Here is a 15,509-nt window from a genome sequence, read left to right on the forward strand (position 1 = left end):
TGGACCCTTGTGGACCAACAAACCCTGTAGTCCGAGAGCCCGCCATCTTGTTCTCCAGTCCCCTTACACACACTCCCAGTCTCACCTTCAACAAAGCCACACTCTCTCTAGCCAGAGACGTGCTCAACATTACCTGCTACAGTCAGCTTCTTTCTTGAAAACCAAAAACTTGGGTGCCTGGGTGGCTCAGTGGGTTAAAGCCCCTGCCTTCGGCTCAGGTCATGATCCCAGGGTCCTGGGATCGAGTCCCGCATCGGGCTCTCTGCTCAGCAGGGAGCCTGCTTCCCTTCCTCTCTCTCTGCCTGCCTCTCTGCCTCCTTGTGATCTTGCAAAAACTTGCAGTTCCATGGCAAACGAAAATTCAAATCCATACACTGGAAACTGAGTGGTTGAGTATCTTTCCTTTGGGGGAGTGGAGACAATGATAGCTAAGGACTTGTGCACCGGTTCTGAAATCTAAGGAACTATCTTACTAATCTGTGACATTTAGTTCTGGGGGACGGAAGCAACAGGGGACCAGGCATCATTGTCATCTCTCGCTGTCCTGGCTGCTGAAATTCTTGATTTAGCTTTATCAGTCCCTAGAAAACCATCCAAGGGTTAAAAAAAAGAAAAGTTTCAAAACCATCTGCTGATTTAACAACCATTTATCAGGCACTAATTTTAGGCAAAGTTCTGAGCTGGGTGCTGGGGATACCAAGAGAAAAAAGTACTATCCCTGTCTTTGGGAAGCTCACAGTTCAATATGTGAGACAAACAAACAAATACTTTGAGGACAACTCAATTAGTATTATAATCAAACACTTGGGTATGGTCAGTGCTCCAGTCCCCAAGACACCTCTGACAACAAGCACTTAGGGAATAAGTAAAACAGAATTAAAAAAATAATAATAATTTGGTATTTGATTTTTTTTTTAAGGCAATGAAGTGATTAGCACGGGGAAAATCAGAACTTTGGTGGAATTCCTTAAACTCACAGGTCAATGTTGCTTTTATTTTGAATTACTTAGTAAGCATATAGGAGACACAACAGCCTTGTCCATGCTCAGAGCCTCTGAATCCAGAGAAAAGTAGCTAGGGTTAGTCAAAGTTGAAGGTAGGCACTTGATGGCCACCTGATAGGGAAGGAGTTGAAGATGACATTAAGGTTTCTAGGCTGGGTAACTGGGAAGAACCACCAGCCTACACAGGGAATCCTGGAGGTTCAGGAAAGAAGCTAATGAATTTGTTCTAGAAGGGAAACATCTAGGTGAAGCTATCCAAGAGTCAGCTGGATACATGGGCTATGTAGACCCAGAGCTTCCATGGGCTAGGATACCAAAAGATACGTCAGGAGAAGCGTCTTGGCAGGAGACATCTGGAAGCTTCAGAGTGTGGTGGTGGAAGGGCGGGACCGGGTTGAGCTCACCCGCAAAGTAGGGAAAGGAAGTGAGGAAAGACACAAGGGCTAGAAGGCTGTAGGAAATGCTTACAGGAGGGGAAGAAGTGCTACCACCAGACACTGTGAAGGAATAGCCAAGAGGCAGGAGAGAAATCAGCATAGCACAGTATCCCAGAAGCCCAAAGAAGAAATGTTTAAAAAAGTGTAACCCAAAGTGTTCAAAGCCACAGAGAGGTAAAGGAAGACAAACACAGTACATTGCAATGGACATGACAATCAGAGTAGTCCCTGAAGATCTCTCCTGGAGACTTCCAATCCCAGGGACAGAAGGCAGATTGCAGAGAGTGAACAGTAGCCAAGAAAGTGATTTGAAGACCCCTTTGAAGACAAAGGGATGGTAGGGAGAAGGTCAACAGGGCCAAGAAGTCTGGTTAGCTTGTTTTAGGTTATAGAGCAAGCAGCTTGCAGGCCAAGGGGACATGGAAGAAGAGAGACAGACTGAGCCAGAGTTAACAGAGAACGTAAGTGGCGGGAGGTCTCTCTGGGGTTCAGAGCCAGCGGGAGTGTGAGACCGGCCTGACCCTGACAGAAGGGTTGAAGGTCTAAGGCAAAGGTGAGTGAGGAGGCTCCCCCTTCTCAAATCCTTATAATCATTGTATTCAGTCTTCACGGGTCCAAGCGAGGGAGACAGTTCAGTCCTGAGCGTCTTTCAAAGTCAACAGTGTACAGAGAACACAAAATGAATGTTCTTCCCCTTTGAAACTGAGAAAGCCTGCGATCATCCATCACCAAGTCCATTTCCAAACCTCTGCTGCTGGCAAGGCCAAACAGCACATCTGAATGCGGGAAAGGTTTAGAAAGAAATATACTGGAAGCACTGGAAGCCAGAGCCACTGGCCAGAGAGCAAATGCCTCCTCCTCCAAGCCATCAACACCGCCAACTGCTCTGCTGACCAAAGAGCTGGAAGCCAACGGATCTACAAGGCAGAATTCCAGCACCGCCCAGCACTGTGCAAGCTCCAGGGAGAAGGCCTTTTTCTTTCCCCAGGGGCATGACATGCCCAGGGGGCAGGGACGTATCTAGCCATAAAAACAGCTCCATGGCCTCAGGGCCAATCTAAGTCTGCAAAGCCACACCTGGACAAACGTCGGAGAGCCCCGACAGTCCCAGTCCCGAGCAGCGGTTCCTCCCACCGCCCATGTGGCAGGTCTGGGGGACCAGCGGCATCGTGGGGAACAGCGCAGCCACCCAGTGGGTGTGGGTGTGCGCGAGGCCAGAGCTTCTAGGCGAGCGCACCGCGGGCGCCCCTCTCTGGGTGTCGGCAGCTATGACTCCTAGAAAAACCAAGAAAGTCCGGTCAAGTCGGGATGGGAAAGCCAAAGCTCGGGGCGCCTTCCCAGAGCAGCTACCCTAACATTCCCGGCTAAGGGGCTGGCAACCGTCTGCAGGTTCCGGTTCACAAGACGCTGGAGCCCAGAGCGGGCCGCCAAGCTTGCCAGGGAAGGGGCGCACTTTCCAAGAAGGGGGCACGGGATGCTGGAGTGGCGGAGGCCAAGCCTTCAAAGGTTCAATCGGTGGTTTAAAAAAACAAACAAAAAACAAACAAAACCCCACGTATCCAGGCCGGAGGTGCCCGAGTCCTAGCCTAGGCAGCAGGTGTTAGGGGTTTTCTCTCCCAGTGAGTGTCAGCCTCCCGGGTAAATAAAAATCCGGCCCCAGGCGTCGCCCGTTTGGACCCGTCCCCACCCGGGAACGCGGAACTTTCTAGGCTGTGGCTAGCGCTGAGCCTCAGAGCAGTGCAAGAGATAAAGTGGAAGGGCACCAGTCGGGGCCACTGGTCCCCACTGGGGACTGGGTTCTCCCGAAGGTCCGCGAGCCTTCCCGGGACCGCAAGCTGCAGCCAGACACCCGTGAAGTTCCGGGATTCGTCGCACCCGCCTGGTCTGCCCCCCTCCCTGACTCGGTCGCCGGGAGCAGGTCCTGCCGCCCGCGCCGCCGCAGCCGCAGCCCCGCCGCTCGGCTGCAGCAGGGCGCGGGAAAGGGCACTTTGGCGCGGAGTGGGAACCGAGGGGAATGTGGCGGCGCGGAACCTGGCGGCGACACTCCCTCCTCCGCCCCCGGGCACAACCCCCGCCCCCGCCTCCCTGTGGCTCAGCACCCTCCAGCCCCCACCTGAGTCTTCCCGCAAGGCGTGCGCGGGACCCTGGCCCTGGGCGCGCGCCCACCTGACCGCCCCCCCTCTTCTAGCCCCGAGCGCCGGGGGGAGGGGGACACTTGGGGAGGGGGTGGTGGCCGCAGTCTCGAGACGGCTCTGGCTGGGGCACGGGCTTCATTCACGAGAAAATGGGCGGGGGCAGGAAGGGTAGACCCTGCAGACGCGGAAACGGGGAGGGGGCGCGCCATTCCTTTCCAGCCCCCAGGACCCGTGTGCCAACCGGAATCGGGAGGCGGCGGTGGGGGTAGGGCTCCAGGAAAGTTTATCGGGGGAAAGCCTGGCACCTGGGGGGGCTGGGAGGCTGGAGCAACTGAAACCACTGAAACTGAATCCGGGTGCCCCCCAGCCCCGGGCGGGGATGTCTGTCTCCCAGGCTCCCCACGCTGGCCGAAACCGGCCAAGTTGCGGCTGGGGTTGAGGGCAGCAAGGAGGGTGAGGGTGGAGGTGAGGACGCGGCTGACGGTGGGAGGAGGATGGGGGATCGACTGAAGCGAGGCTGAGCAGGAGGGTGGGCGACTGGGAGTGGGGAAGGTTAAGGGAGAGAGCGGGGAAAGAGACAGGGACCCTGCCAGGGAGGGGTGGGCGCGGGGCTCGGGTGGGGCGCGCGGCGGCCGCGGCTCCGAACCGCGCGACCCGACTTACCCGCGGCGGCCGAGGCGCCGAGCAGCCCCCAGCCCAGCAGCAGCAGCAGCGGCGGCGGCGTCGGCTGCGGCGGCGGGCGGCCCCAGCGGCTCCCGGCGCCCGAAACGAGCGCCGAAATCCCGGCTTCGCTGCGAGCCCTCCCCGCGGGGCAGCCGCAGCGTCCCTGCTCCCGTCCCCGCGAGCGCGGCATGGCGCGGCCGGCAGCGCCGAGGGAGAGGCTCCGCTCACCGCCGAGGAGAAAGGAGGTCAGGAGAGCTCTGGAGCTTTTTTTCTGCTCGGAAAAAAATCCCGGTACGCGGGAGCCCTGAGCTTCTGCGGCTGGAATGAACCAAGTGTCCGCCCGGCCGGGGAGAGGCGCGCTGCGCTCTCGGAAATGACTCGCTCCAATCCCGCTTCGCGGGGTTCGCGCCGGGGGGCGGGGGGGTGAATTATCCCCGGATTAATCACTCCGGAGCCGCTTCTCCGCCGCTCCAAATGCTGGGGGTGGAGGCGTAGCAAAGGAAAAAATATTGGAGGGTGGGGGTTCCTCTTCCGAGCCACCTCCACCTCCAGATAAACCCCAAATTACATCTAAAGGGTTGTTTATTCCTGTTTGTTTTACAATTGACCAGTTTCTTTTAAGTTCAGTCTTCTCGTTTCCATTTATAAGATCACCCATGAATACACCCCCCCCATACACACGCGCACACATACACACAGTGATAGCGACACACACGCGGACACACACACACACACACACACACGCCTCTTCCACGTTTGGAAACTGGAATACTGTCTGGGAAAAGGTAACCAAAAAAGGACGCGGTTCCCCAAGTCAGGGCTCTTAAGAGCTGATCATGGGTGGTGGCTTTGAACTTGCAATCTGGGGGTCGGGGCCGATGTTTATTTAGGAGGCCCATTCGCAATAGCCTCCTACCCCATCCCAGGAGAAGGGTGTGTGCGCTCACACCCGGGGTTAAGAATTGGGCGGGAGGTGGGGGCGACAGGTTATTTGGCTGGTGCGGTCCTACCCCTACCCTAAGACAAAATCAGGATGGAGGGAGGAGTGCATGTATGCGCTCGGGTGGAGGGGTGGAGGATTGGGGGGGGAGGTGCGTGGGGCAGGTGAGGCTGGTGGAAGGACGATGCAAGAGTTACTTGTACAATTTATCCTCAAAATTAAAAAACTGGACCCTGCTTCTCCCCGCTCACTCCCAGCCACGGCCCCCAAACGGGCGAATTTTTCCAAGTGGGTGAGCTGCTCCCCACCTCTACTCCGTCGCCGCTGCCACCTGCCCCCAAAGACCCCGCGTCGGGTTCTACCCCATCCCCCACCCCCAGTCGGTCGCTGTCTCAGTCTCATCTTCCTTAGGCTCCTCTGTCGATCACGATGGCTCCTTCGTTGTCTATGCCAAACTCTGGGCGAGAAGGAAGAGCCACTGCGGGGGGAGGGGGCGGGGGGACCGGGAGGGGCAAGGCTGGGGGTGGGGAAGGTCCCCGCTGGCTCGCCCAGCGGAGAGAGGCTAGTCGGTGAGCAACCCACCCCCTTTGCCTGAAGCACAAGAGAGAGGCTGAGCTCCGAGCTTAGGGGGTTTGGCCGAGCCTGAGCTCCCGTATCTGCGAGTCCCCTGGCCAGTGGCCGGCTATCGGCTGGGCCTGGGAATTTCCGGGAAACAGCCTGAAAAGGGCTACTGGATTGCCGATCTCCAATGGGGAGGGTGATGCGCAGGGCCGGAGGAGTGGATGCTTGTTCTTACTCCCCACGAAAAACTTGCTCCCCAGAGCCACGATCTCCCAGCTTTCTTGATGCCCATCCCCCACCCCCACCCCAAGTTGTTCCGGTTTTCCTGCATGAGCTCATCCCACAGCTGGGGAGCCTGCCCGGTGGCCCAGGGCCGGCTAGCATCCTCCGAATCGCCAAACCAACCCCACCCCCAACACACTTGTTTTCTCGCCCCTCCTGACGCCCTCTTGCCGGGTGCCAAGAACCAACCGAAGCAGCCAGAACTCCTCAGTGAAAGGCCTGCTTTATGTCCTCAGGGCAGTGGGGAGGGGGCTTTTTGCTTCCCATTGTCCAGGCCCAGCCCCTGAAAGAGAGAGCTTAGCCCGCCAAGACTGGCCAGGACCTTCCCACCAGCCCTGGGGAGGAGGGAGGGACTGGCTGTGCGGTGAGTGGATGGCAGCCTTGGGGGGCTGTTGGCTGGGGCCTTCCCTGGGGTGGGCTCCTGGCTTCTAAGCTTGGGCCTTCCCCCTCTCCTGCCTCCTGAGTTCCCCTCCAGAGAAGAGCTGGCAGATGCCCAGCCCTCCCCAGTAGCCCACAGCTGGGCAGAAGAGTCTGGGCTGCTCTATAATTCTGGGGCTCCAGGCCAGTGGACTGCCCCAGCCCCTTCTTAGCCCCAGAACTTTGCTCTGTGGCTGCAACCCACAGCTGAGGTTTGCCCCCCTAAACCTTCCCTGGCAATAGGAATGTTTGTTATCCTTCTCTTTGGGGGATGTGGAGGGCAGGGGCGTACTTTTCATCCTTATAAATGGCCCAGTTACTTCCTCCACCATTCATCCCTCTCTCTGATCTATTTGGGTCCACATACATTTACGGAGGCCCCCTGGGCTCTGGGCCATGTGCCAGCCTGTGCTGTGGGCAATGCAGAGATCCACAGTGTGCAGGCCAGCTTGGAAAAATGTGAGGCAGAGTTGGGCACCCTACACACAACCCCGACAGTCGGGCGATGGTGATCACCATGCCACAAGGGACCTGTTACAGAGACAAATCAAGACTAAGCTTATCTTGGACTTGGGGGAATGAAAGTCTCATTTAAGGAGGGAAGTAGGATTTTGGCTGGGCCCCGAGGCCTGGATAGAGATTTTGGCAAGATGAAGATTTACTCAACAAATATTTAGTGAGCATCATTACACGATGGACAGTGTACTAGATAATGAATACCCACCCAGGTGAACAGTCCCTGGCTTGGTGCAAGTAGGTAATAGATAAATTTAGATGACGTTACTAATTAAGGACACCACGAAGGAAAAGTTCATGGTGTTCTGAGAAAGACTAGGGTGGGGGAGCGGGATGTAACTTAAATAGGTGGTCTGGGCAGGCCTCTCAGAAGTGGTGACCTTGAAAGCAGGATCTAAATTAAGCAGCACAGGCCTGTAAAGAGGTGGGAAAGGGATTTTTGGTTCAGGGGCCATGGACAAGGCTCCAAAAAAGGACAAGAGTAAGAGACAGGGTGTAGGGCTGGATCAAGTGAGCAAGAGGGGACACCCAGCAGGTGAGGGTAGAGGTGGGGGCATTGGAACCAGATCGTGCAGAGGCAAAGGGGATGGGTGAAGAGTTTGGATTTTAGCCACAGACAGTGAGAGTAAGAGCTGTATTAGTTCACAAGGGCTGCCGTAAGAAAGAACCACAGAGTGCGTAGCTTAAACCACAGAAACTCATTTTCTCATAGTTCTGGAGGCTAGACGTCTGAGATCAAGGTGTCCACAGGGTTGGCGCCTTCTCAGTCCTCTCTCCTTGACTTGTAGATGGCCTTCTCCCTATCCCTTCATAGTGTCTCCCCCTGTACCTGTCTGTGTCCTGGTCACCTCTTCTTAGAAGGACATCAGCCACTGGATTAGGGCCCACCCTAATCTCATTTTAACAATTTCCTCTTCAAAACACTGTCTCCACATACAGTGCCATTCTGAGACACTGGGAGTTAGGACTTCAACATACGAATTTGGGGAAGGAGACACAATTCTACCCACAAGAGGAAAGCAGGTGGAGGGAGGAAAGGAAGCACAGGCATGATGGTGGGTATATATATTTAAAGAGAGATCTGTTAGGGCTGCGCGTAGCGTGATGGCTTTAGCAGGAGATACTCCAGAGAGGTGAATTTTTTATTTCTAGGAAGTAGAAGCCAAGGGGCACAGCCTGGCATGTACTCTGACTTCTCTATGGGGAACAGATGGGAAGGAAGGGGCAGAAAAAGGGAATGCACTTGGAAGGTGACTGCAGTAGTCTTTGCTGGAAGAGATGTGGGTATAGGCAGAGACAGGAGCCTTAGGAACACTCACAGAGCAAGGGAGAGGCAGGAGTCCAAGAGATGATAATGGCCTACCCTGCTGTAGCCTAGGAGAGGGTGTCTCTCAGCCCAGCCTCCAGGGCTGGCCCCCTACATGCCCCTTCCTTTCTCCCCAGAACAGTAGGCAGCCACAGGTCAGGATGTCTCCACAATATCACGTTGCAAAAAAGCCCAATGCAGTATAGTGACTCGCCAAGATAAGCCTAATATCCAGATAAGATCAGAGTTCGTTTTAGAAAGAAAACAAGACCTGATGCGCTGGAGAATTCAGCCTGATTTAAGGAGGGGCTGGAAACTTGATGCCCTACAATTTTCTTTCTGACCCAAGAAGAAAATGCAGGAGATTTCTGAAGCCATGGGGTGGGGGCAACAGCAAAAGTGTGTGTGGGGAGAGGGGCAGTCAGCAGGAGGGCAGAGAAAGACCACAGAGCAAAGGCAAAGGCTCCAAGGAGGAGCCTGGGGTCTGAGTAGAGGGCGGGGATTATAAATCACCAGTATGATCACACAGAAGCTCCTCTGTCCCAAGAGCAAGGCTGTCACTGGACATGACAGTGATCTGCTCCCCAGGAAGAGGTGACAGGGGTTTCAGGAAGAAAAAGCCCAGAACGAAGGGCAGTGAATCTGTGGGCCTCAGACGCCAGGAGGGAGAAGTGAGAAGGGCCCCTAGTTAGCCCTTTTTCCAAGGATACCAAATGGGGGGGGTCCCCCAAATTCTTATAGAAAAATCTATTTGTGATACAAGGAGAGGGACTCCCACTAGTGGCAAAAGAGGTCAGATTTCTCCTTGGCTTGTCAGATGCCACAATGCGATGATCTCTAGGGGCTATCCTAGACTATCCTAAATCTAGGGGCTAGCTCTAGATTGTCCCTCTAGGGGCTACCCTAGACTATCATCTCCACTTGGAAGCTCCAGTCAGCTATGCTGTCATGCCTCCGAGCCTTTACTCCCACCGTCTCCTCTAACAGTAGTACTTTTCCTCTCTTACCGTGCAGAGTAAATGGTCCTAACCATGGCCCAGCTCAAGTGGCATCTGTCCTAGGTGGCCCCGGTCCCTCCTGCTGGGCTCCCTTGCAGCTTGGCCAGCTAGCTGGATCTCAGAAGCCCTTGCTTCCCCTTCCATGGAATGTAGCAACTGTTCTCAATCAGGGGCAATACTGTCCCCCAGGGGACATTTGACAACATCTGCAACTGGAGGGTGCTATTGGCCTCTAGCAGGTAGAGGTCAGGGATGCTGGTGGACATCCTATAACCCCCTGGGGAAGCTCTCCTCCACCCTCTCCCAAATTATGCAGCCCAAGATATTGAGAAGTGCTGAAGTGTCCCTGAGTAGTGGCTACATGTCCCAGTCCCCTTCGGAATTGGGTAAAGTTACAAGACAGGGTCCCAGCCAAAGGAAAGTAAGCAGAAATGGTGGATACCACTTCAAGGCTGATCCCATAAAATCCTCTCATCCTTTCTCCTCCATCTGCCCGCTGGAGCAGAGGGTGTGTGTCCCTTGGCGATGGCAGAGCCACAAGCTGGAAGAAGCCTGGATCCAAAATCACGATGTGGAGGAAAATCACCACCAACCAGAAATACCAGCATCAGACTCTTGTATGAGACATGATCTTTCACAGCACTGAGCCACTGGAATACTGGGACATGTCCCAGCAGCTGGAAGTACCCTTGCGCACCCCTCCATGGTTTCTTCTGGAATATTCCATGTAGTCATGGGCTTATTCCTCACTTGTTCATTTGTGCATATTTCAAATGTTGCTCAGCAAACCAGGCTTTGCACTGGGTATGCAGGAAGCAGTGAGGAACACAGAAAGAAGAATAAGACCTTGCCAGTAGTCCCTGCCCTCAGGGAATTGATCACTTATAGGGGAGGGAGATAAACAGCAAAGCAGGATTCAATATAGCAGGGGGTAGAAAGGAGGAGGGCTCCTGGCTCAGCCTAGGGAAAGAGTTCGGGGAGAGGCAACCAGGCCCCGGAAGTAAGCAGTGTGGGCAAGGGCTGGAAGGGAGGTAGCCTGAGGCTTCCGCAGCATTTGTGCAGTCTGGGATGCCCATAGAAGGGCAGGAGGGGCTGGGGATCTCACTTCTGCACTCTCCAGGCTCTGTAATTGTCCCACTTCTCACTGCCCCCCCCCCCCCCCCCGCCGTGGACTGAGAGTTACCTCTGGCAGAAACCTCCTGAAGGTCTAGGTCCCTAGTGCCAGCAGGGGGTCTGGCATCCTATCCTCCTGGATGTCCCACGGGACACCACCCCCCATCCTGCTCACACCTGGACTCCCCGGCTTGTAAACTGTCTCTCTGCTCGGTGTCTCCACGTCCACAGGTTCCTGAGCCAGAAAGATGCAGGGTTCATCCTGGATGCTTTCCCTGTTTCCCCCAAGTCATCCAGGCACCACCCCCCAAGTCATCTAAATTCTGCCTCCTTAATATTCCCCAGGTCTTAGGGTCTTTCTTTTCAGTTTCTTACAACAGCCACATCCCAAGTGCCCCAGTTCTGCTTTTGCCTCATTCAGTGTAGCCTCCTCTTTGTCACCAGTTACTTTGCAAGCACTCCCCTGATTTGACAGCTCCCTCACATTCCGAGGACATTTCCCCATGACCTACGGAGTAAAATCCAAGCTCCCTGCTAGTTTCTTCCTACGGGGGCTTCCAGTAACCTGTGCCTATATGCTCCTCTAGCCCCCGTCTCCCGACTCACCGACACATGCTCTCTCCATTTGGAGCCCCTTATGCTCCTGAGATGGGCCTGCTTTCTCTCCTCCTTGTCTTGGGCCTTTATATGTGCTATTCCTTAGATCTGGAATGCTCTCTTCTTCCTGCTGTGTCTGGTGTCCTCCTGTTTGTCCTTCAGAACTCAGTCCAGGTGTCAGCTCTTGTAGTCTTTACCAGTGCCACTTAGAGTGCCTGGTACACGGTGGGTATTTGGTACAGCTCTGCTGGGTGGATGGATGGATGGATGGATGGATGCTTGACTAGGTGCTCAGTAATGGTTGTGGAATGGACCCAAAGGTGTCTCCCCTAGACTTCATTATCTGAGTTCCTTAAAGAAATGCCCCCTCTGAGTTATGATTTAATGTTACGCTTTATATCTTCAGAGAACCCTGATGTGAGAAACTGACCAACTTAATGGCATTTCTGTCTTTATGAAAACAGAATTGAATATATGGCCCACTATGTCACTCAGTGTCCTTTATACAAGGACTCATGATAAATTCATGCTTGAGGTTATTTCCAGGAAACATTTTGTCTCCACAGATGAAGATGTGTATTTTCTGCTGTCAGAAAATAAAAACTCTGCCTTCCGACGTGTTTCCATTTTTGCTTTAGCTGACAAATAGGGATACCCAGTTTTATTATCTCATTACCTCCGTGCATTCTGACCAATTCAGGTGCTTGAAAGTAGCAACTCTTTGTTTTCTTTAGATGAAGCCAGTTCTTGCTTTATTCTTCAAAGCTGTAATTTTTACGTTTTAATCTGAAAGCTGCCTCAGATCGTCTCAGCAGTCGGCTAGCATAAATCTTAAATGAATGCATACTGGTGACCAACCTCTTGGCATGGAAGTTATGGAAGGAAGGGCAGAACACCAAGCTTCTAGTTGAGAAGGATCCCACATACAGCCTCTCCAGAAATTCTCGGGGTGCCTGTCACAACGAGTCTGGCAGGAAAGCCAGAGCAGGAAGTGAAAGGCCAAATGCATTCTGACTTTTTTGCTACCTTACTGGGACACCCCTGCCAAGTCGTATTCTTTCCTTCCATCAACTATGGCCTTCCTTTTCCCTAACTTAAAAACGGACATCTCATAAGCTACCACTTTGACTTTACTAGCTGGTAATAACAATAATCAGGGATCTGTGCTGGGAACTTTGCATTTTCCTATCGGAACCTCTCCCCCTCTACACGTGTCTCTTGTTTCAACCCCTTTGCAGATGATGAAATGCCAGAGGAGTTAAGCATGTGTGAAGCCATCAGTAGTAAGTAGCAAAGTAGGAATTCAAATTCAAGTATATCAGCTACCACAGCCTCAACTCTTAACAATCTCCTCACAGGTGGGCAAGGAATGGGGGCAAGAATAAGAGATGAAATCCCCTGGGTGATGGCGAGGATTGCCGACGGTGTTGCCAGGAGAGAGAAGCCAGAGTCACAGGTTTGTTTCCAGAGCATTCTGGTGTCCTTTTCAAAGTCCTGGAAATGGCTGGCTGCTCTGTGGCTGGGTTCAGTTGCCAGGACAATATCAAGAAAGGCCTGTTCCTGTTCCTGTGACACATGGCTGCACCCTCCTTTTCCTCCAGTTCTGATGGTTTGTCCCTCAGGAAATTTACCTGGGATCTCCCTATGCATGCCCCTCCCAAATCTGGGTAGCCTGACCCATTAGGGCATCACTGGCCTGGGAATGAAGGGGATTTCTCTATGGGTTTTCGGGGGCATACAAAAAAGTCTGAGGCCTAAACATGTTTTTATTAGCTCCGCAACACAAAGTAGAAAACTGCAACCTTAAAATTAGTAAATATTTAATTAAATGCAACATGTAACATCATGTCAACTTCATTAATGGTTGAATTTAGTAGTCATAAACATTTCATTACATTTGATAACAGTCTGTAGGTTGGAGTTTCCTCACTGTGTAAGACATCCCAGGTAGGCACCAAGCGCAGTAAGAAATCACAGCTGACCGTAAATTAAATAAATTACTCATGGCCAAAAATTTTCAAAAGCAAAATGGCAAAAATCCTTTCCATTTTTCTTTTACAGCCAAAAAGTTATATTTGTGGTGAGAGGTGGGTGTGTTTCAAATATGTTCGATGAGGGATAGGGCCTGCAAGAGGAAGCTGCTTTCCAGCCTGTGAAGGTCTTCCTGGAGCACTGGCTATGCCCACCTGGAGGAGGGTTGCAACCTGGCCATGTTAGTGCCTGTGATGGAAGCCAGGTGAGTGGGGGCTGGGGAACAGGGAGGGACAGTTGCTTCTTCCTGAGCCTTTCTTGCTTCCAAAAAAGCAAGAACCTCAGAATCCTAAAAATGGTAGCTAATATTCACTGGGTCCCTGTCCTAAACTCCGCAACTGCGTAATCTCAGGTGTCGCAAAACCACTCTATGAAGTTGGTATTTTATTATCCCTGTTTCACCAGATGAACAAACTGAGGTATACAGAGGTTAAACAATCTGCCCAGCCTCGTAAGGGCAGTAACAGGTAATTTAAGAATGTGTCCAAACGGATTGAATCCCCTGTTCAAGGTGCCGAAGCCAGGCCTGGTCCCTGCCCTTTTTCAATGCTGGAAGTGAAGCATGCAGGAGCCACAGACACTATTTCACATGCTGGGCACATAGATACATAGGCGCTGGAGGAACCCACTACATATATTGAACAAGACTGGAATAAGTCCAGTTTCCCCCACATCTGCTGTTTACCAGACACTTGCTCCCTTCACTTGCCTGTAGCAATGTCTAAGCCAAAGGTTTTTATCATCTCCTCACCCTGTGCCTTGTACAATCTTGGCCCATGGCAGGTGCTCAAAAATGCACAAAACCCAGAAAGGCTTAGTGGATGATTTGAGTCTGTCCCTCCATCACAGACTAATTGCCCCAGGACAGCGAAAGTCCTCCCTCCCTCTACATAGCACAAAAGCTGTTATTTAGAAACTCCAGTAAGTCCACATTTCAGTGTAATCAACAAAGGAACTAATACACAGCACTTTTATGGATGTCTTACATGCCCCATTCTAACGACTTTTCATGCGTCAATTACCTAGTAATAGTATATCTACAACAATTTTACAAAGCAGGTGTTCTTTATTATCATTCTATTTTACAGATGAGACCAAGTGTTATGAGCTAAATGGTGTCCCTCCAAATTCATATGTTGAAGTTCTAATCCCCCAGGAAGTACCTCCAAATATGAGTGTAAGTAGAGACAGAACCTTTAAAGAGCGATTAAAGTAAAATGAGATCATTGATTGGGTCCTATTCCAATACGACTGATATCCTTATAAGAAGAGGACAGACACACGGAGGGAAGACCGTATGAAGACACAGGGAGAAGAAAGCCATCCATGAGCCCATGAGAGAGGCGTCAGAAGGAAACAACCCTGTGGACACCTTGATCTTGAACTTCTAGCCCCCAGAACTGTGAAGAAATAAATTTCTATTGTTTCAGCCACCCATTCTGTGGTACTTTGTTATGGCAGCCCTAGAGAACTAATATCCCCAGGCCAGACACATGAATTCAGAATTTGAATCCAGGTAGTCTGGTACTAGAGTCCATGTGTTTCATGACCATGAAAATATTCTGTGCAGTCCAAACTGGTAGCCACAAGCCACAAGGAGCACCTGAAATGTGGCTGATAGAACGAAGGAACTAAAATTTTAACTTAATTTATGTTAAAATAGAATTAAAATAGCCCCATGTGGTTTAGCAGCCAGCATATTGGACATAGCTTTTTTGAATTATTTCACTTACATTTTTTGAAGAATCTTCTAGAAATCTCAGTTGTGTACTCCAAGAAATATGCCTCTATCTTTATTCTGTATCCCTGCTGCATTTCCCCCCCCCCCACCCAATCCTTTCCAGTTTAGCCCCTGCTGCATAGTCTCCTGCTTTGGGGGGAGAAAGAAAACGAGCGAGTGAGCTGGCCAAGTTTCCAGAATCCTGTGGCCTGGGCAGGGCTGGGTTGTTGGCGTTGTGCTCTAAGCATAGGTGTTAGCCAACCAAATGCCAAGCAGCACAAACACTGAGTGACATTTTCAGAACTATTAATATTTCATCAGAAATGATCACTTCTCCTTTAAATACACTGTCTTAAAAGGTTTTCTACATTCTTAAGTATAATTTTATTCAGTCTAGGTCCTCAGAATTTTCCCCAAAGGAGCACATTTTCAATTTTATAATGAAAATCAAAGGGGAATGAAGCTTGGATTTCAAAATTGAGAGTCAACATTTCCAGGAACTCAGGCCTTTTCTAAAGAGCAAGGTTGTGTATTGGACACCTACTGTATGCCAGGTTATTTATAAATGATATACCATTAATTCATTCCAAGACATATTTATTGAGTGCCTACTATGTGCTGTAAATGTGGTTTTCTTAAGAATTTTTCAACACCATTTTATAGAAAAGGATTCCTTCTTCTCCTTCTGTCTCATGTTCTGTGTTAACTTAGCTCCTCAAAGAGGCCTACCAGGACATCCCTCTCATGTAGCCACCATTCCCCTCCCCCTCTCCCCTCAGAGCTCTTGTT

At 51.7% G+C, this 15,509-nt stretch overlaps 1 protein-coding gene and 1 long non-coding RNA gene across 2 annotated transcripts in view; one reads left to right on the forward strand and one right to left on the reverse strand.

Annotated features, from left to right (window-relative positions):
- CSMD2 (CUB and Sushi multiple domains 2) overlaps window positions 1-4,562 on the reverse strand; it is a 616,179-nt gene extending 611,617 nt beyond the window's left edge. The window contains exon 1 of the mRNA XM_059136925.1: window positions 4,240-4,562. Within this exon, the coding sequence (XP_058992908.1) occupies window positions 4,240-4,429 (190 nt within the window). The 5' untranslated portion in view covers window positions 4,430-4,562. The remainder of the gene's footprint in view (window positions 1-4,239) is intronic.
- Window positions 4,563-4,954: 392 nt separating this feature from the next.
- On the forward strand, window positions 4,955-14,479 carry LOC131810130 (uncharacterized). Its single transcript, XR_009345427.1, has 4 exons — window positions 4,955-5,024; window positions 12,328-12,425; window positions 13,031-13,205; window positions 14,089-14,479. It is a non-coding gene; the product is annotated as an uncharacterized LOC131810130 (long non-coding RNA).
- Window positions 14,480-15,509: the final 1,030 nt, after the last annotated feature.

This window comes from Mustela lutreola, chromosome 10, assembly GCF_030435805.1.
Source record: "Mustela lutreola isolate mMusLut2 chromosome 10, mMusLut2.pri, whole genome shotgun sequence".
NCBI lineage: Eukaryota > Metazoa > Chordata > Mammalia > Carnivora > Mustelidae > Mustela > Mustela lutreola.